Raw genomic sequence first — 23,095 nt, 5'->3', positions numbered from 1 at the left:
GTATCATCTCCACCAAAGTGTTAAAAAGTACCAGTCAAAACTTCATTCATTTTATGTATACAAAAATATTTGAGTTACTCTGACTCAGCTTTCCGTCTTCTTTTTATGAAAATAAGTTGAACCTTTGGCCTCAGAGCATTGCTATTACATGTAACGGCCAACAGAGGACTGTACAGATGTACCAAGAGCTTATTTAATGGCCGTGGCAAATTGTTTGATGGTTTCCATGTATCAGCTCCCTTCCTGGTAAGCTGATTATACATTCCCACCAGCATGAGAAGACAAATAGAACAGAGCCTCCACAGGTGATTTACAAGTGCTGGCATGCAAGTGGCCAAGAAATACATGTTCATGGTCAGCCACTGAGATTTGAGGTTGGTTTGTCTCTGCAACAAAGCAGGCTAACTCACTGGGGTAAGCACCCCTAAAATTAAGTTTAAACTGGAGAACATAAATCAATATGGAGAGATGCAGTGAAGAGACCTCATTTCCATTTATGTGCATCTTCAGGGAGAGTGGAATAAATAAGAAGCAGAATATCATAGTGGGAAAAGCACAGATTCTGGGACCAGATGCCTGAGTCCAAATATAAGCTCCATGGCCTTGGGCATGTTTCTTAACTCAGTGTCTCCATCTCAGATATAAAATGTGGATGATATAAATGATACCTATTTCATAGGATTGCTATTAGAATTAAATAAATTAATACTTTACAGTGCTTAAAACAGTGCTTACCACATATTAAGTGTTATGCAAATGTTTAATAAATAATTGCCAGTAAAGAGAAGAAAAGAGATGGAAGGAAAAAAATAAGGAAACCAAAAGAGGAAAAAGAAAGGGAAGAGAGATAGGAACATTAGAGAAGAAAATTCCTAGAGGGGGAAGTTTTGGGGATACTGTCACTAGAATCTTAAGTTCTTTTTAACTACTCTTGTCATCACATTGATCCATTCCACAATAGTCAATAGTGGCCACCTAGGTTCCATGTTAGAAGTGGGGACATAACAGTGAGTAAAACATTCACAGTTTTTGTTGTTATGAGATTTATAGCCTGTTGGGCAAAAGATAGCAATCAAATAACACTTTGTGTTTAAAACTGTGATAAATGCCAGGAAAAAATACAAGGTGAGACTTTGCAGTACGCCTGGACAGTTTCCTCAGAGTATCTGTTAATTCATCCAACAATTATCAGTGAGCTATGTTCTAAGCCTAAGAGATAGGCTGTCCTTGAAGATTTGAGTTTATAAATCAACAGAAAAGATAAATAGATATTATAGTAAAGTATGATAAAGGCAGGAAGGGGCTGCACGATTGTGGGCCTGGGTTGTGCAGTGTGAAAGGCCCAGCTTCAAGACAGACACCCTAAAACTTGCTAGCTGGATGACCTGAGACAAACTAATTAGACACCACAGGTCAACAAGAAACAAATTATTTTTGGTGGCTGCAGTATACAGTGATGCTCCCCTACAGGCAACACAGAGATAATGAGGAACAAAAAAACACAGACTAGATTATTCACTATCCCTGACATAGCAGGCTCCCAATCCCATCTCATCTCTATTTCATCTGTTCCTTATTTCTCAGCAATTCATTTTTCTACTTCTGTAAAATAAAGCTAATACTATCATCTTTCTCATAGGATTGCTGAGAGGATTAAATGATAAAATGTATAAAGACCTCAGTAGTTTACATTAGAAGAAAACAAGTACTTTAACATATGGCCTTACATTCAGAGAAAAATACACTTTTCATTGAACTTGCACTGATCTTTTTGCTTCTAGAATGTCATGGATTTTATGTTGATCAACTTTCTCAATACCACTTATGAATAAAAATCTAGGAGAACAAAGGATTTAATGTATATGAAAGCATTTGCTTCATAAGCTATTCTGCTAAATACAATTACATTTCACTGAAAATCCCATATGTATGCAAATAATTTCTTGTTTGGAACTTGAGAAAGCTTTTATCACCAATCTCTTCTTTTTTTTTTCTCTATTCAGTTGAATTCATCAGCTTGTTATTTCTTGTCCAGTACTGTTCACAATTATTCATTCATGATTATTCAACATCAAAATAAACCAAAAGTTCACATTGTGGAGCAATTGCGTGAGGGCAAAGAAAAGAAAGAGCTTTCTAGTGTTTACAAACATGACTCAAGGGTATGACCAATGATGTGTGGATGCTGGGGTAAAATGAAAAGGGAAATACATGACGTAAGAGTGAGGCTATTTTTAGATAGTTCACTTCACGCTAGAATCAGGAAGAGATGGAAACTTTCCCTTTCCTTATGTGATCCTGATGTGGAAAAGATTAAAAACGATGATTGCAAATACAGTGATGATAGCATGGATAAACCATTTCCTCTCTGATGTCTCGTTTCTTTCTGTAAAGGCTGAGAAACAATGACACAGACTATGAGTAAAGTGCATTAGGCTTTAGAAAGTACTTTAAAAGATTTCAGTGAACAAAAAAAGTGCTGCTCCACAAATTACAGCAATATGCCAGAATTGTGTTCTATGATAACTACCCATTTTGGTTATTGTTTGACACCTCAGATATTTCACACTTCCATAGACTAACTTAAGATACACTTACAACATAGTACTAACTAAAATGACTTTCTGTGGGATAAAAATGTGACAGTATCTTTCGAAGAGATACTTTGTAAGATGTCTGTGCTCATTTTGGTGTTTTGTTTTGTTTTTTTGACAGTCTCACTTTGCTGCCCAGGCTGGAGTGCTGTGGCCTGATCTTGGCTCATTGCAACCTTGCAGGTTCAATCGCTTCTCCTGTCTCAGCCTCCTGAGTAGTTGCAACTACAGGTGTGTGCCACCACACCTGGCTAAATTTTGTGCTTTTATTAGAGACAGGAATTCACCATGTTGGCCAGGCTGGATGAGCTCATTTTTGAGTACTAAAACACAATTAAGAAGACTTGAAGGAGAGGAAAAATAAATAAATAACATAGAAATGAATATCATAAATAAATGTTATTTCTAAATAACAGAAACATCTTCAAAACATAGTATGATAGCATATATATGCCACTTCATTCATTTGCATGTAAAAAATATGTAAATATATACTTTAAATATATGAAACAACACATTTATTTATAAAAATACACACACACATATATATACATAAAATAATAAATTGACTTGTCATTAGAGAAAGTCAGATTTCTTTTGTCTGTATGCAAACCAAGAATATATGCTTTCTATTCTACAATGTTCTCATTATATAAAACCTATTTTTGAGATTAGGGAGAAGATTAGGGAGAAGGATGGCATATAAGCATGTAAGTAAACCTCCAGAATCTTAAAAAATTATTGAAGCAAGTAATATAAAATACGACTGATAGAAACTACAAGTTAGAATTAATTATTTTACAGTTATAGTCTCTCTTACTTTTAATAAAAGACATGCTAGTATTAGGCTCCAAGAGCTTTATAATGCAATAGGCATGAAAATAACTTTCTATATCTAATGTTGTATAGAGTTTACATAGCACTTTGTAATTCTGGGTAGTTATTCACAGGGATGTTACCATAAACTCACAAAATATGTAAAGAGAAATTAATGTCAACTTAACGTAATATCATCACAAAACATCTGATTCTCAATTTGAGTGAACAATATGAGTGTAGTGGGTTGAACGGTGGCTCCGTATAAAATACCCATTTCCTAATCCCTTGACCCTGTGAATACGACCTTATTTGGGGAATGGCTCTTTGCAAATGTAATTTAATTAAGGATTTTGAGATTAGATCATCTTGGATTATGTAAGTGGGCCCTAAATTCAATGACAATTATTCCTACATGAGATACAACAGAAGACATGCACACAAAAGAAGAGGCCATACAAAAATGGAGGCAGAGATTGGAGAGATGAAAACCACAAGGCAAGCAATGCCTGGAACCACCAAAAGTTGGAAAAGGCAAGGAAGGAGTCTACTGTGGAGGCTTTAGAGAGATGGCATCCCTGTTGATGCCTTAATTTCAACTTCTGCCCTCCAGAACTGTGAGAATATATTTCTGTTGTTGTAAGTCACCTTATGTGGGGTAATTTGTTACAGAAGCTTCAGGAAGCTAGTATAAGAGATAAAACTGGAAGTACTACTTTAAATGCTGTGCACTTTCCTTCACCAGCCATTGTGGATGGGTGCCTGCAAAGCTAATGCTTGGACTGATTTGGCCGTGATGTGGGCCAACCTAAGCATTATAAGTGAATAATATGTGGAGATTCTAAAACAGGTCTTGCCCTCGTTTCAACAAATAAATCAGATGATTGTGGAAAAATACAGATACTTTTTCCTTTATTAGTGGGTTTGAATGGAATTCTGACCCTAAATGAAATATAGGCAGATCAGTTTAATTTAGATATATTATTTCCATCATTTGTGAAGACTGCCTCATTTCAAATTTTCCTTTCTTCTTTCTTCCTTCTCTCCTCCGTCATCACCTCTTTCTCTCTTTTTTCCCTTCCTTCTTTCCTTGAATAATTTTTAAGAGAATAAACCCATTGTTCTGACTTCTTGTCATTAAGCATTTAAATGAACACTGAAAAACTGAACCAGATTTATGTCCAATGTATAGCAACACAATATAATCTAATTTATGGCATAATAACTAAAATCTATTACTCTCCCTAAAAGTTAGTAAGATAAAGGGGAAAATAATTTCTAGTAGTAAACTCTGAATTCTTCTATATTCCTCACTTTCTTGCTCCCCAATAAAGCCCAATGTCCCTTCATTTTCCCCTAAATTCACGGCCTGTTAATTTTGCATGCTTAAGGATGAAGACTTTGGCTTATTTTCATGACAAACAATCAATCCCATTGATTGTCTTTAGATGAGCTCTAATGGTATACTAAATTTACATATTATACATCTAAGATGTATGGTTAACAAAAAGAAACTTGACAAAATGAAACACAAAGCTGCTTTTGTTAGATAAATTAATAGTAATAATATTTAGGATCATGAACTCTTTATATTGGACTACTACTAGGGTGTGTGCTAACTAATTTAAAGAAATTAGTGTCATTTACATTGACATCATTAACTCTTAAGGCCAATTACAACACAGAAACAACATAAATTTTGGTTGCTTTTATCAAAAGACATGATCTCCATCTTTCTATATCTTCTTAACAAAATATGACATTTAACTATATGAAGGGCCAGAATTATCTGCAAATGTGAAATAAAGTCAATATTTCTAATTTTTTGCCCAGCATTTATGGTCTAATATCTTGTGAAAGGCAGTGTCCATATTTCAGTCTCAAAAATAGGAAATTATTTGCTATTTAATTACCTTAATAAAATCATATTGCATATATCCAATTATTACATTAGGGATTCTCCCCCGCTATCAAAAGAACTTCATGTAGACTCCTTGCAAATTTTCAAATCTTGCTATGTTATATATAAAACAAATATTCTACTTTAGCATTGATAGTAGAACATTTTAATCAATTTAACAATTCTACTTTGGCAATCTTTTAGACTCATTTAGGAATACATACTTTCATAATGACACTTACAGGTTTAAAGCACTTTTAACATTCCAAGTCAGCCTGAAAAAAAATATTTTGTTTACTTTGAACTTGCTGAAGTACCTACCTAGCGACAAGAAAAACTATATTATGTGTAATATATTGCAATTTACTTTATGTTAAATCTCTGAAAATACAATTCATTATTTCCAGAATGGTAGGTTTCATGTTATGATAAATAAATAATAAAAGGAAGTATATAAATTTGGAGAAAGGCATGGGGAAAAAGAATTGAAAAAATGATTTTAAGACATATCTAAGAAAATGTGCAGGTAGAAATGCCTGTATGTACTACAGAAGCAGTAATTGGAGACATGCTCTCTAATATAGTAAACATATAATAAAGCTACAGTTATTAAAATGCAGTATGGTACTGACATAAGAATTGCCAGGTTGTCAGATGGATGAATGAAACACAACAGATTAAAAAAAAAAAATCCTGTGCCCTATAATAATCATATAGTATATGATATAATAAGCATAACAAATTAAATGCCAAAAAAGTCTATGGGGGATTGTGTTATTACAAATGCAATGTATTCAAAAAGATTAATGAGTTACATATATTTAGAAGAATAATACAAAAATTAAAATATCAAAATATCAATCTCTATTTAACTGATATTGGTAAGAATGAATTTCAAGAATATAGTACCCAAAGCAATCTACAGATCCAATGCAATCCCTATCAAAACACCAGTGACATTCTTTACAGAAATAGAAAAAAAGTCCTAAAATTTATATGGAACCACAAAAGACTCTGAATACTCTTAGAGTTATCCTGAGCAAAAAGAACAAAGCTAGAGGCATCACATTACCTGACTTCAAATTATACTACAAAGCTACAGTAACCAAAACAGCACGATGCTGGCACAAAAACAGACATATAGACCAATGAAACAGAATAGAGAACCCAGAAATAAATCCGCCCATTTGCAGTTCAATTCATCTGCAATGAAGTTGCCCAGGACATACACTGAGGAATGGATAGTCTCTTCGATAAATGGTTCTGGGAAAACTGAATATCCACAAGCAGAAAAATGAAACTAGATTGCTATTTCTTGACATATATAAAAATCAAATCAAAATCAATTAAAGACTAACATCTAAGTCCTAAAATTATAAAACTACTAGAACAAAACATTGGTAAAGCACTCCAGGACACTGATCTGGGAAAATATTTCTTGAATAAGACCTCAGATGCACAGTCAACCAAAGCAAAAATGAACAAATAGGATCACATCAAACTAAAAAGCTTCTGCACAGCAAAGGAAATAATCAACAAAGAAAAGAGATGAACCACAGAATGGGAGAAAATATTTGCAGACTATCCATCTGACAAGGGATTAATAAACAGAATATATAAGAAGATCAAACAACTCAATAGGAAAAACAATCGGATTTAAAAATGGGCAAAAGATCTGAATAGCTATTTCTCAAAAAAAGACATACAAATGCCCAACAGGAATATGAAAAAATATTTAACATCACTAATCCTCAAAGAAATACAAATTAAAACTGCAATAAGATTCAATCTTATCCCAGTTAAAATGGCTTTTATCCAAAAGATAGGAAATAGCAAATGTTGATGAGGATGTGGAGAAAGGGGAACCCTCCTACATGGTTATGGAATGTAAATTAGTACAGCCACCACAGAAAACAATATGGAGGTTCCTACAAAAACTAAAGATAGAACTACCATATTATCCAGTAATCTCACTACTGGGAATATATCCAAAAGAAAGGAAATCAGTATACTGAAGAGATATCTGTACTCCCATGCTGATTGCAGCACTATTCACAATAGCCAAGATATGGAATCAATGTAAGCATCAATCAACAAATGAATGAATAAAGAAAATGTGATACCTACACACTATAGAATATTATTCAGACATAAAAAGTAATGAAATTCTGTCACTTGTAATAACATGGACAGAACTAGAAGACATTATGTTAAGTTAAATAATCCAGGCACAGAAAGACAAATATTACATGTTCTTACTCACATGTGGAACTAAAAACAATTGAAATAATGGAAATAGAAAGTATAATGATGGTTACCATCTGCTGGGAAGGATAGTGGAAAGGGGAAATAAAGAGTGAATGGAAAATGGGTACAAAAATACAATAAGATAAAAGGAATAAGATCTAGTGTTCAGTAGCACAATTGGGTAACTATAGTTTACAATAATTTATTTTATATTTCAAAATGACTAAAAGAATGGAATTGGAATGTTACTAACACAAAGAGGTGATAAATGCTTGAGGGGATGGATATCCCAATTACCCTAATTGATCATTCCCCAAATGATTGTATCAAATTTGGCATGTACCCCATAAATATGTACACATATTCTGCATCCATAAATAATTAAAAATAAAAAATTTTAAAACTAATATGAAAAAGAGAAAAGATAGTGAAAAAAATTTAAAAATTATAAGAAAGAATAAAAACCGTGGAAGAAGTTCCTACATAAATATTTGAAACAATAAAATCATCAGCAACAAAAGTCCCAATACAAATGACATATTAGGTTATATTTGCAAAAATAAGACAAACTTTAATATTCTTAAGACATAAAAAGAATGTTTATTAATAGGAACATCACAAATAATCCAATTAAAAGTAGTTTAGAAACATCAATATATAATAAGCATGACAAACCATTCAGTCTCACAAAGGAAGAAAACTGAAGCATAAATGTGAGGTTTTTTTCCCATCATATTGCATAAATTTTTTTTTTACTTTGTCTTTAATATTTTTTCCTGCCAGCAAAGGCATGTAAAATAGACTCACATATGTAATTAGATATAATGTAAATTGGTGAAGCTTCTCTGGAAATCAATCTGAAAATATTTACTAAAAGTCATAAAATGATACACATCTAGAAACCAACCTAAATAAATAATTAAAATGTGATTAAAGATTCATGTGCAAGGATAATGATTATAGGAAAAGGTGGCAAGATAATAATAATCTAAAAGTTGAAAATAGAGCATTGTTAAATAAATTCTCACATATCTGTATACAGAGATAGTATATATTTTTATTTTATTTTATAAACATATCTATCTCTTTTATATTTATCTTATATGTTTTTATAATTATGTTTTTTAAAATATTTAATGACATAAGAAATGCTCATAATACAGCTGTAAGTAGAAAGAAACAGAATGCAAAACTATATGACCCTGGTAGTCAGACACACACCCCCCCCCCCCCCCACAAAAAGAGACTAGAAGAAAATACCAAAATATTAACAGCTGTTGTCTGGAAGTACTGCATTTATAAACCAAATGTTCATACATTTTACAAGTATATATTCTTAATCACAAATAATGAGTCAACATTTAAAGACTACTGCAAAGTATAATGATTCTTTTTAAAGATACAAAGTGATATTCCAAAACCTCCTTCAACTCATTAAGGTGGTGGAGCTCTGATTCACACATAAAATGATGGCTTTGACATTTTATACCCCCATTGGTGAAATGAATAATACAGTGTCTTCCACCACTAGAACCAGCTTCTAAGCTATCATCTTAGAGTCATGCATTGAAACCCACCTCCCCATTGTTTCTTGTAGGTCATCAAATTCATAGTCACCCACTCTGGTGCAGTAATACTTCATTATCCTGTGCTTGGATTACAATACATTTCTCTTAATGTTAATTCCTTGCCTTCCATTCTCCAACTCATCCTACTTTCCATTTTCAGATTAATCATCCTAAAATTCCAATTTCATGAAGTCATTTTTCTGCTGAAATCCTCCACTGATTCTCCATTTTCTATTGTCCTATCTTAAACTCTCTCCTTAAGCCTTTCTAAGGGAGCTGAATATCTGTCGCTTCTAATCAGATCACTCCAGCCCCTTAGATGTGCTCATTGCCATCTCTGTGCTGTTTTCACCCTATTTCATTTATTACCCTGTTCATTAACTCCAGTATGCACCAATCTATTCTTATATTTATCCCCTATAATACACATACTTATGTAAAGTTGTATGAATGACTACTTAATAGTAAGTTTCTCAATTCCCCTCCAAGTGGCTCTTGTGAATAAAAGTCTTTGCTCCCCAAAAAAACAAAACGTTATGGGAGATCAGGAACCATATTTTCCCACTAACTGCTGCACACAGCACACCACACAGAAAATAGTTCACGAACAGTGTGCACAAAGGAGGCAGCTGGTAAAGGGTAAGAAATTCTCATTCTGTAGCTTTGGAGCTACATTTCTCAACTAGCACTTCCCCAGCCAGGTTGTGGACTGTGCTCATTCCACAAATTATTTGATTTGTTGATAAGATTTTATCTCATTGATACTTGCTTCTTTGTCTGAATACCTTTACTACCTCAAAAAGGAAGTATGAAAGCACTTTGAACACATAAGGTTTTCTATATATTTAAGAGTTATTATTATAATCATTATTGCTCTTGAGAGCAGTTTAATCATCATATGATAGAGAAAAAAACAGATATGCTGTCAGAGGACCTGGGCTATTACTGATTCCACCTGGTTGGGAGGTCATGAACTGTTTCATTTAATCGCTATGAATTGCCACTTCTTAATCTATAAAATCAAAATAATAACTCCATCTTTCATACATCATTTTATTTATTCACCTACAAAAAAATCCTATATACTCATGTTTTGGCCAGCACCTCAATGACAGTTAGGACCAAATGATTAAAACAAAATAAACACAGACAGGGAACAGAGTTCTAGTCACAAAGAGTTCACAGAGAGTGAAAGCAACATAGATGTAAGCAAAAACATACAATATACTATGATAATTGCTGTATTTGAAGAATTAACTGAGTCCTATGCACTTTAGCCATATGGGTAGATGTCAAGAAAGATAACACTTGAGCTGTGTCTAAAGAATGTTTGGAGTATTCCAGGTAGGGGGAACAAAGCGTATTTATTTGAGGGTGAGGCCAAAGTGCGGCCCAGCAATCTTTCCATATTGCCACATTCAGAAGCTTTTCTCATTTCTTCATAGAGGCGGACTTTTATTCACCCCACATGCCTGACTCCACTACCTCCATATTTTTATCCTGACAAGTTAACCTTGACTCCTAATACCTACAAAACTTCGAAGTCATCACGAGTACTTCCTTAGCTTCCTTTTTCCAGACCTAATGATAAATCTTTATCTGCTGCCATTTTCCCCTAGCGTGGACACTTCAAAACTGTTCCCCACTTGTGTCCTTGATTCCTTTCCCACTTCCCACCCTTACATCCTTCCCAGAGATGTGACTTCATCCTATATCTTATCTCTCCTCTCTTCAGTAATACCTTCATTAACGACTCCTAGCCATCAGTATGTAAACATGCTTGTCTCTTCTATTAACAACCCACCCCCGACCACTCACACACACAGTTTTCCTCTTCCCCACATCCTCTTACAGATACAGTCCATCTCCTTCCCTGAACAATCTACAGAATTGTCTCTTTTTTTTTTTTTTTTTTTTAACTCCCACTCATCCCTCAAACCACTCCGGTCTGATTTCTGCCTTCACAGCCCTATTGAAACTGGCCTTGTCCAGTTCACCAAAAAACCTCCTTGTTGTTACATATCTTCAATTTTCATAATACTACACACTTCCTTTGTTCTCCTTTCCCCTTGATAGCATTCTTTAAAGTACTATTTATGTCCACTTCTCTTCTCAGGGTATACCCTCTCCATGCATTGTTTTAATGATCATTTACTTGCTAACTCCCAAATCTCAGCCTCATTTCCTTTCTAAAGTTCAGACCCACTGTATTATTCTTGTCCTGCTCAGGACTCTGACCTTTATTGAGCTCATGAGAATCATTTAAAAGTTTCTTTAAGCAGGAGACTGATTGAATCATGCTTGCATTTTAGAACTATTACTCATAAAGATGTAGAAAATACATTAAAGGAATAAGAAACTGGAGTCAAAGAGACTAAGAAATCTATAAGGCAAGCAAGAGAATGTGGTAGAGAATGGAATTCTTACCTTGAACGGAGGACTAGAGTCACTTGGCCTTGCAGAAAAGTCAAAGGAGATGATGAGATCAACCCCTCTCTGAGGTCTCAGTATCAAGGGATACGGCAGGTTAAATGTGAGCCCACTGTCCACTACATGAATCTTTTTACTTTTGACATCCAGAGGTTCATATATTCGCTCAAATTCATCAGGATCTTAAAAACATAAAAGAAAAACAAGAATGAATTAAATGATCATTCATCAGTATTTATCATCTAAAAATGTTGGTTTCAAATTTGAAAGAATTTCATATGATTAGGCCCTCAGGCTTTGGAGACAAATAGAGCTGGGCATGCTAAATACAACTTTAGCAATTGTAATTATTACCCTTAAGTCTTAGTTTCTTCGTTTGTAACATCAGGATTATCAAATAAGGTTGCTGCAAGGATTTATGGGGACAATGCATGGAAAGCACTTAGTTCAAGTCCTGGTATTAACTCTAAGCTATGATCACTTTAATAGTATTATCTTACATTACGTAGGTCTTTACAGGTCTCTCAACATTTCCTCATGCATAGTCTTGTTTAATTCTTATAACAGACAGGTGAGGCAGAGGACATCTGTAAATGGAGGGTGAAGCCAATGAAGAGTCACCTCGAAGGTGGCATAGCTGGGAGGTGGCAGACTCTGCATCGTTCCCAGGCTGCCTCTCTTAGGAGTGAGTGTGCATTCCACCACAAGGTGGGAGTCCAAGGAAATCATCCAGCCAGCACACCCAGCAAATATATGTTGTCTACTACCATTCAGATATGATTCCAGATGCTGAACAAGATAGATACATGCTCTGCTCTGATAGAGCTTATATTGCAAGTACACAGCCAATAAGTAAATAAATGTATTAAGAGGACAGTTCATAAAGTGATAAATGCAATGAAGAAAATGAGCAAGGACACTATAATAAGGAGTAACTTCAGGTAGGTGGTTAATGGAGATGCCTCTGAGAAGAAAACCTTACACTGAAATAAGAATAATGATATGGAACAGACCATCTAAAGATTGGGAGGGTGGGATCCAGAAGTTACCAGGGAGAGGGAGGAGCTAAAGCAAGGGTCTCAAGGCAGAATCAGGCTGGGTATGTTTGAGGACAGCAAGGAGCCTGCAGTCTGAGGACAGTATGGGAGGAGAACAGATGAGATGGCAAGGATTCTGAAGAAAAAGAGGACCTACAGATCATTAATTTTGTGAAAAAATAATACTGATAACACACTACACTTCACATTTATGTGTGGTGCTCCTAATTCACTTGCCAGGAAAATAAAACATGACCAGAATTGAACTGGTTTGAATCGAACTAGATAAAGTGCCATGCAGCTGTTGTGCTCTGTTCCCTTGTCCACACTCTTGTTTCCTCCTGCTATTAGGAAGAAGGCTGGCAAAGCCCAAGAGGGAGGCCTATGATAGTAGAATAAAGTGAAGATGGTCACACCAGGTATGAATAAGGATCTCTGACTTAATACCTATGTACATACATACATGCTCAGCACACAGTAGGAACCTAGTGTATGTTAGTTTCCTTCCATATGTTTCTAATAAGAATAATACTATAATTCTCCTATAGTCAGTTTTACTTATTACATTTTAAGAGCATAAAATGAAAAAGGAAAGTAAATCTTTAAATTCTTCCTGGCCAATTAAATCCATAATCCTCATGATAAATAAAGGTTGAAGTAAAAACACCAATGAGGCAGTCACAATATTTTATTCAATGTAAAGTGAAAAAATAAGACTTTGGTATAGTTACTAATATTTTAAAGAAACATTAATATCTTTCTAACATTCTACAGTTAACAAAGTCATCTGTTTCCTCACATCTATTAAAAATTCCCATTTCTAAAATACTGAATAACAGATAAATGTTACAAACACTTACTAGTGATGCTCATAAATAAAGAAGAATAAATTTTATGTCTGAGGCAATTCATACTGCCCAGAATAGGCAAGCAAAGAGGAAAGATGTGAATAACTGTCTTGAATAAAACCAAATATGCTAAAAATAAAGCTATTTTTAAAGACAAGGATAAGGTAATATGGCTAAATAATAAAGGCTGGCTGTGTCCAAGGCTAACTTATAGGGCAATAAGGAGAGAGAAGAGAAATAGTTCTTTAAATAATTATCTGTAGATCAATTCTGTTTTCTTAATAAGTATTTATAAACAGTAGTGAGAATGCACTTTGCCACCAGCCAAGATACTAGACTATCACAGAACCTGGAATATAAAGACATAAGAAATATATAAAGAGACTGTCGAGCCCAATTTTAATATTTATTCCTCTGAAGTTTTTAGTTTAACAATTATATATGTGAACATCCTAATGGTAAAATTAGTGAGCCTTTGGCTTAAATTTATTTTTAAATATTTTACTAAAAAGTTATAATTCATTAGTTGGTTACTGATATTTCTCTTAATGGTGACTCCATTTGTTTTGAGTCAATTATGTATCAGAAATTTCATACATAAGATTTATTATTCTTACATGACTCTTACAAAAGAGACAGCCATTTTAAAGATAAGGAAACAATCTTACAAAGCAGGCAGCCATTTTAAAGATAAGGAAACTGAGGCTCACAGAGGTAAAATAAATTGTCTATTTTCAAACAGATTTCAAACAGATTCAGAAGATTCCAAGCCAGGTTCAAAAGGTCTAAGCCCTAAGCACGGTGTCCCACTATTAATTCAGAAAGTGGCATGACTAACTAAGAGTATTCTACCAAAAACTGATAGTATCCTTTTATCCTTTCTTAAATCCAAGAGTGAGGGCATTTGAGAGAAAAATCATGTTCCCACTTTCAAGATAAATTATTTTATTTTTACAACAATTTTTATTTTGTAGACAAATAATAATTGTGTATATTTACGGGGTACAATGTGATGTTTCGTTACATGCATACATTGTAGGTCAAATCAAGCTAACTAACAACATATTAATAACGTCAAATATTTATCTCTTCTTTGTGGTAAGAACATCTAAATCCTGTCTTTTAACTATTTTGAAATATACATTATTACTAACTGCAGGCACCATGCTGTGCAATAGACACCCAGAACTTATTCCTCCTCTCTCACTGACACTTTGTACCCTTTGAGCAAGGTTGCCTCTTTCTCCATCTACTGCCTCCTCCCCAAATCCCCCCCCCCCAGCTTCTGGTAATCCTCATCCTATTTTCTACTTCTGAGTTCAACTCTTTTAGATTACACATAACAGTGAGATCATGTAGTGTCTGTCTCATTTCACTTAGTATAATATCCACTAAGTTCATCCATGTCACAAAAAACAAAAAAACAAACAAACAAAAAAAAAAACCAAGCCAAACCAGAAAGTAGTATTTCCTAACTGTGTTGCGAAAAGCATAGTTATGCAAGATATAAACTGATGTCTCATATACAAAATAAGAGTGCCATGATTAAATAAGGTCATGTGTTGAGAAAGACACAATTCAACAACTTAAAGTACTAGCCAATTACATTGCGCATTCCCTATTCTCCTTCCTATGGCTCCCACTGACAGCACTTTATATGAAAATGCCTACCAATCCTCCAAATAACTCTATAACATGGGTACCATTGTTATTTTTATTTTGTAAGTAAATTGAGGCTTATGCTAAGTGACTGCCTAAGATGGCCTGCTAGTAAAGGATCCAACTGAGATTCAAATGCAAGCCAGTCTCCTTTTAAAGTACTATCCTCAAGCAGCTTTAAGTAGGACTTAAACTCATTAGGGTATCTCATTGTATCTGAAGAGGGAGATCGAGTTGTAAATTTTCCCAAATTTATTTGAACTGGAACCCAATTTATTGTATAACATCTACTAAAATGTCATAGAGCATTGGATAAATGCCACTACGGAAGAATATCCTCCCATAATTTAAAACATACAAGGTTTCTAAACTTGTGAATTAATGGGGTTATCCGATGGTTGTGGAAACATAACTCTGTTTTAGAATTATGTAACATTTCCTTAAAGCAGGTCAGCTTTGGATATTTGTAGTGGCCATTTTATAAATACATCACACAGATTCAGTGTACAAATATTTGGATGTCTGTGTTTTGAACTCTAGCCTAAATTAACTCATGTCTTTATTTCTTATTTCCAGATGGTGTATGTCACAGTAAGTAGGATAAACACAAAAGTAAACAGGAAAGGAGTCATATAACTAATAACAAGTTCTCCAAAATTTGTTTCTACAGGTACACAACTATTTTGCAGTAAACACATGAGGGAAATTTTATCATACTATGATTTCTTCTGTTTTCAAAATACAGTCGGCAAGGTGAAGTAGTAGGCAGAAAAATAGTGCACTTTTACTGATTTTAGGTTGAGAAATTGCTTTAATTCCAAAACATCCAAATTTTAATTTATATAAACAAAATCATCATAGGGTAAACAAATGTAACATTTTTCCAACGTAATATCTAGATTAGATAGAAATCTTTTTTTTTTTTTTTTTTTTTTTGCATGGGGGTTGCAAAATTTAAAAAGAAATGTGCTTAATTAATGTCTTAAATAAATTGTGGATAAAAATTCAGTTGGCATTCTTTAAAACAGGAATTTTAAGGAAGACCTTATGAACCAAAATGATCACAATTTGTGATAAATGTTTTAACTTTTCATTCCAAACATACGATTATTCTAAAAATTGGAAACAACCAGAGGGAGGTAAACCAGATCTATCTTTGTAAGGACTTTTTCTGAAAAAGCACTACTCAATTCAGTAAATTCAGTGTAAAATGAAATTATTTTTAGCAATATTGGCCTGTAAATCATAAAGTTGAATGAATCTGTGAACTGACTGAACTGACACATTTTTTTTACTGAAATTAATGCCCCATATACATTTTTTCAATTGAATACATAAAAATGAATAAAATGTAATTTAAATGAAATACACACTATGAAAAAAAATTTTAAGTTCTTTCCAAACATCATTAATTTAAAATAATTTTAGCTTCAAACATTTTCAGGTATCTCAAAAAAACTGGTTTATATAATGCCATATTTGGGGATGATTGATAGTTTATATTTCCTTATGTTGTTTCATGAAAACTGTCTATAACTCCTCTTTCAAAAGGCATGAAATGAACAAAGGAGTAGACATGGTGGTGTACAACTATTATTCTCCAAATGCAAACACCGACAATAAACTCATATTCTTGTTTGCTTGTTTGTTTTTTGTTTTTGAGATGGAGTCTGGCTCTGTCGCCCAGGCTGGAGTGCAGAACCAAGCACATTGCAAGTACTCAGTAAGCCTAAGTGAGTGAAAGAGTGAACAAAAGACAGAAGGGAGATGAAAATGCAAAATAATTTAAAAGGAAGAGGCATACGTCCTAAAGTTGCCAAATTTAGCTAACAAAATACAGGATGCCTGGTTTAATTTGAATTTCAGATCATCAACAAATAATTATTTAGTGTACGTCCTAAATGCTGCAAGAATTATATATAAGTTATTCATATACATATTTAACATTAAAATCTAACTGGTATTCTGTATTTTATCTGGTAACCCCAACACCACCAAATCTACATAAAATATTGCAAAACTACCAGGAAGTTGTTAAAATGTGGAGTGTAGACCACATGCTGTGAAAACTACATAAGGAGCTGGTGCAATCCAAATAGTAACGTAAAACAAATAGAATAAAGTATACACAAAGAAAACTTCCATTTTTACATAAGCAAGCGGATGACTAAGAAAACCAAGGGCTAAGGGGAATGGCGTGTGTTCAAGGGAAAGGCTTGGAAGCAATGTTAAAAAACCTGTGTCCCAATCTCAGCTCTGTTGAGAAATTTTAGGCAAAAATGACAGAATTATCTTCTTTGATCTTCCCTTTCTATAGAGTAAAATAACTGAAGATTCTCTATATATCAACATGCTCTATGAATTTGTAGTTTTTTTAAGCTCATCATCATTCATCCATAAAGCACGTTTCTAGAAGAGACACATTTAATTGGTATTGCGATGACAATAAACATAGTTATGTGACTAAACAAGAAAAATAATGTCAGTGAATGTATGGTTAAGTGTATTTTTATTTGGGATGAATTTAAAAATAGATATTGACTTTATAACAATTAGAATTTCATTATAGTTAATATAATAGTTAATATATAACATAGTGAATCCTGTTGGGATTACTGGCATATAATCAGACATACCTCATATCCTAGAGTTTGATGCCATAAACGTAACACAAAATATAATGAGTTTGCATTAATCTTGTTTAAACAACAGAGGTCATTTTTGCTTCTGCAATTCCTTTTAAGGGGTCAAGCAACAAATAGAAACAATACCAAAACAACAACAAAATCCAAAGCTATATCCTAAATTTCACAAGTATGTTCTAGGTATGATGCTTAAACAAAAGGCAGTAGAAAATGTTTTTGGAAATATCCCATTTAAGTTTTTACTGCATCTAATCAAAATGTCCTTGGCCATAAATGATTGAGGAATGACATTTGGACATTAAGGAAAAGATGATGGTGTGGTGAAATATAAAAATTTAAGATGACAGAATTATCACCAAAAGATTATTGTGTATTGATTGGTCACCAAAGCAAATTTAACTTTAAATCTATAACAGGCATGGAACTGAAGACCAAAGGGAATTATTCTTGAGGATCTGGCTAAGTGACAAACCTGAAAGTGACAAGGTTCTTGCTGGGCAGCTTTAAGAAAGTTACCTAACCTTTCTGAGAACTGGAGAGACAGTTCCAATAGCCTAGTGAACACTACAGGCTGGCTTACTCAAACCCTGTGTTGCACTAGGGAGTCAGGCTAAGGAATGTGTTTGCCAGATTCCCTTGCAGCTCCAGTTCTACTGAGACCTGGCCTCTACCAAAGATGAACACTCACATAAAATCTGAAAAAGAAAATTAGAGAGAAGCTACATTTCCGCTATTTCTCCTGCCAAGCACAGTTGCCAAGACATTTGTGGGGATGATTCTGAAGTGGTTTTTGAATCATTCCCTAAAGCTCAGCCTAAAGCTTGCTCCCAGAAGGTTTGGAACAATTTTATAAGCACCCAATTCCCTTCTTTAAATCCCTTTCAGAAAATAAGAAATAGTTTCCAAATTTCCGCAACTGAACTGTGACCAGTACAGAGAAGATCTAAAGTCTCCCTCAATATATTTTTTTTAATTTTCTATTTTTTGAGACAGAGCTTTACTTTGTTGCCTAGGCTGGAGTGCAGTGGCACAATCTTGGCTCACTGCAATGTCTGCCTCCCAGGTTCAAGCAATTCTCGTGTTTCAGCCTCCTGAGTAGCTGGGATTACAGGGGTGCACCACCATGCACAGCTGCCTTTTATTTTATTTTGTTTTTGTATTTTTTTAGTAGAGACGGGGTTTCACCATGTTGCCCAGGCTGGTCTTGAACTCCTGAGCCAGGTAATCTGCCTGTTTCGGCCTCCCAAAGTGCTAGGATTACAGGAGTGAGCCACTGTTCCCCAGTCATCCTCCTCAATATTTTAATGAAAATTTTCTATACTGACATGCCTAGGCCATTTCCTATCCAATATAAATTTTTCTTAAAAAAAAAATCCAGGCCAGGTACAGTGACTCACACCTGTAGTCCCAGCACTTTGGGAGGCCAAAGTAGGAGGATCACTTGAGCCCAGGAGTTTGAGACCAGCTTGGGCAACAAGGCAAAAACCTGTCTCTACAAAAACTACAAAAGTTAGCTGGGTATGGTGGTGTGCACCTGTAGTCCCAGCTACTCAGGAAGCTGAGGCAGGAGGATTGCTTCAGGCCGGAATTTAAGGATGCAGTGAGCCATGGTTGTGCCACTGTACTACAGCCTGGGCAACTGGGTGAGACCCTGTCTCAAAAATACAAACAAACAAACAAACAAACAACAAAAAATAACCCAAGTCATTTGAAGCCCTTCACACATTAAATGCAGGTTGTAATAACTGAGAATACATGAGTAAATGTTGACAACAATTAAAATGCTTCTCTCCAGAGAAGGAATAAAGATCTCCTGCCTTAGCTCCTACTGATTATATTTTGTGCACTTACCTGCTACAGCTGCATCCAGTTCATCATCATCAAAGGAGTCCTGTGTGGCAAAGTCACTCAAAGGAGACAGTGGATAAGATGTATTGAGATTCAAGCCCAGCATGAAGTTGTGTACCTTCCCAGCACGGCCTTCTCTGGTATTGAATAAAGCTGAATCACTCACCAAGGCCATTATCATACGATGAATCCAACTTGCTTGATTATCACTTTGATAGTCCCTTCCAGCATCTTCATTTTCAGTGCCTAGAGAAAAAGAAAAGGTCACTATACAGACTCCAAAATGCATGTTTAAAAAGGGATCTTTGGGCCAGGCAAGGTGGCTCACGCCTGTAATCCCAGCACTTTCGGAGTCCAAGGCAGGTGGATCATGAGGTCAAGAGATAGAGACCATCCTGGCCAACAAGGTGAAATCCCATCTCTACTAAAAATACAAAAAAAAAAAAAAAAAAAATTAGCTGGGCATGGTGGCATGCACCTGTAGTCCCAGCTACTCAGGAGGCTGAGGCAGGAGAACCGCTTGAACCCGGAGGAGTTCAAGTGAGCCAATCACTTGAGGAGGAGGTTGCAGTGAGCTGATATCGCAGCACTGCACTCCAGCCTGGCAACAGAGCAAGACTCAGTCTGACCAAAAAAATAAAAAATAAAAAAAAGGGATCTTCTTTGGATAATTAAATGTTAACAATGAAGCTCTATGTTTGGTTTAACATGTTTATTTGCCTAGATTAATATTGCAGTTAATCATTTTTGTTCTTAAGTTGTTCTTAGTCCACCTTTTACCTATAGTGCGTGTAAAGGGTGTATTCTTGCCAGTGCCACTTGGTCTATGCTCAGATTTCTGGGTAAATTTCTTCCATTTTCCCACTTTCCTTCTTTCCTGAATTGTTTTCTTCCACGCACTTGCATGCACACATATAATTTACACACAGAAAATCCACAGTGGTTAATTCTATCCTCTACATTTCTTTTTTTTTTTTTTTTTTTTTTTTTTTTTGAGACGGAGTCTCGCTCTGTCACCCAAGCTGGAATGCACTGGCCAGATCTCAGCTCACTGCAAGCTCCGCCTCCCGGGTTCACGCCATTCTCCTGCCTCGGCCTCCCGAGTAGCTGGGACTACAGGCGCCCGCCACCTCGCCCGGCTAGTTTTTTGTATTTTTTAGTAGAGACGGGGTTTCACCGTGTTAGCCAGGATGGTCTTGATCTCCTGACCTTGTGATCCGCCCGCCTCGGCCTCCCAAAGTGCTGGGATTACAGGCTTGAGCCACCGCGCCCGGCCTATCCTCTATATTTCTTAAGTTACCTTAAGAAATTTTATCCTGTTTAACAAACATTCAGGATTTCTGTAAAATGAGGAGTGAGAGCTAAAGGATTCAACATATATTTGCTACTAAATAAACACCCTTATGACCTATTGATTTTATGACCTGTCATTTCATCCTTGCTTATAAAGTTTGGGGATTTAAAAGCCTTTAATTTAAACAAATGCCTAAACATTTTAAAATTCAGCAATCACCCCAAAGAAGCAGTTTTAAATGGCTTTTTCCTTAAAACCTATGCATACATCATTTCTCCTGGGAAACTATATTGTATGGTCATTTATAGCATTGGCTCCAGAATCAGACTCCTTGGGTACCAACCCTCTCTCCACTATTTGCTAATTACTTTCCCCTTCTCTTCCTTCATTTCCTCATTGATAAACCTCCTAAAGTTGTGAGAATTAACTGTGTTTGTGCATCTATGTAATGTTCTTAGAAAAGTGCCCGGCTCATATTAAATTCTTAATAAATACTAGCTAGTAGCAGAAACAGTTGTAGCAGCAGCAGCAGAAGCATCATCATCATCATCAGTCTTATTTATTCATAATCAAAATCAAAGAACAATTTATGGTAGTGTATAACTTCACCTGCCTAAATCCCATTTTTTCTGATTTCTGGGAACCCTGTATGTAAATATTCACACATTTATAAAACTGTGTATGTATATGTATGTGACTCTGTGTATGTGTGTGTGTGTGTTGAGACAAAGAGAAAAAAGACATTCTATAGTCAGCTTCATAATTTTCAATAAATGTAAACTAAACATACACAAAACCATCATAAATATATATTTTTTATTATACTTTAAGTTCTAGGGTACATGTGCACAACATGCAGGTTTGATACATAGGTATACATGCGTTATGTTGGTTTGCTGCACCCATCAACTCGTCATTTCCTTTAGGTATTTCTCCTAATGCTATCCCTCCACCAGCCCCTCACCCTGCCGATAAGCCCCGGTGTGTGCTGTTCCCCACCCTGTGTCCAAGTGTTCTATTGTTCAATTCCCACCTATGAGTGAGAACATACGGTGTTTGGTTTTCTGTCTTTGTGATAGTTTGCTGAGAATGATTGTTTCCAGCTTCATGCACGTCCCTGCAAAGGACATGAACTCATCCTTTTTATGGTTGCATAGTATTCCATGGTATATATGTGCCACATTTTCTTAATCCAGTCTATCACTGATGGACATTTGGGTTGGTTCCAACTCTTTGCTATTGTGAATAGTGCCGCAATAAACATATGTGTGCATGTGTCTTTATGATTTATAATCCTTATCTTCACAGTTATTCGTTTCACTGAGCTGAGTAAATGAAGAGATCTTTCATTCAGTAACCAATCCAGATGACTATATAGTCACCAAAAACAAATACACTATTTTCTACTCTTACAGTTTTCTAACGCCAAACAGGGCAAAAAATGTCTTTTACTAGAACAATTCAGGCTTTAAAATGAATGATTTCTATCTCCAGTTACACAGGATACAAATGAGATACGCAATTATTTCCAAAGATTTTGGGGTTATGGCTTCTTACTTTTCTTATTATTATCCAATAAGCCCCCACTTCCATACCAGGATACCTTTGATAACGGCATCACTTGTGGGACAAAACCAACAGTCAACATATAAATGATACTTATTGCTTACTGGTCATAACAGTAATAGTACATTTCTATTTGCATCACCCTTTACAACTTAAAGCCCTTTTGTCTGCATTTGCTAATTTAATGATTGCAACAGTTCTGTGAGAGAAGGTAATGGTTCCAGGATAGGTTTGAAGAAACTAAAGATGAAAATATCTAAAACTTTGCTCAAAATCATTTGACTACATATGAAAGAGTCTCAAGACAATAAAAGGATAAGCCACAGATTGAAATAAATTATTTGCAATGGACATATTTGATTAAAAACATGTAATACAAAACATACAAAGAACACTTAAAACTCAATAATAAGAAAACAACCCCAATCCAAAAATGGGCCAAAGGCCTGAACTGATACCTCATCAAAAAAGATATACAGATGGCAAATATTTATATGAGAAGACGCTTCAAGTTAAATGTCATTTGAGAAATGCAAATTAAAACAATAAAAAGATATTACTACATACCTGTTAGAATGACCAATATCCAAAGCATAGATAATACCAAATGTTTAAAAGATGTGGAGCAACAAAAACTCTCATT

At 34.9% G+C, this 23,095-nt stretch overlaps 1 protein-coding gene across 2 annotated transcripts in view; it reads right to left on the bottom strand.

Annotated features, from left to right (window-relative positions):
* Positions 1–23,095, bottom strand: part of PLA2G4A (phospholipase A2 group IVA) — a 149,667-nt gene that overhangs the window by 11,798 nt on the left and 114,774 nt on the right. For both annotated transcript variants that reach the window (XM_030934855.1, XM_030934856.1), the window contains 2 exons: positions 19,596–19,838; positions 11,553–11,737 (listed from right to left, as the gene is read on the bottom strand). In XM_030934855.1, the coding sequence (XP_030790715.1) occupies positions 11,553–11,737; positions 19,596–19,838 (428 nt within the window). The remainder of the gene's footprint in view (positions 1–11,552; positions 11,738–19,595; positions 19,839–23,095) is intronic.

This window comes from Rhinopithecus roxellana, chromosome 8, assembly GCF_007565055.1.
Source record: "Rhinopithecus roxellana isolate Shanxi Qingling chromosome 8, ASM756505v1, whole genome shotgun sequence".
In the NCBI taxonomy this organism is placed as follows: Eukaryota; Metazoa; Chordata; class Mammalia; order Primates; family Cercopithecidae; genus Rhinopithecus; species Rhinopithecus roxellana.
This window is presented reverse-complemented; position numbering and strand designations above follow the sequence as displayed.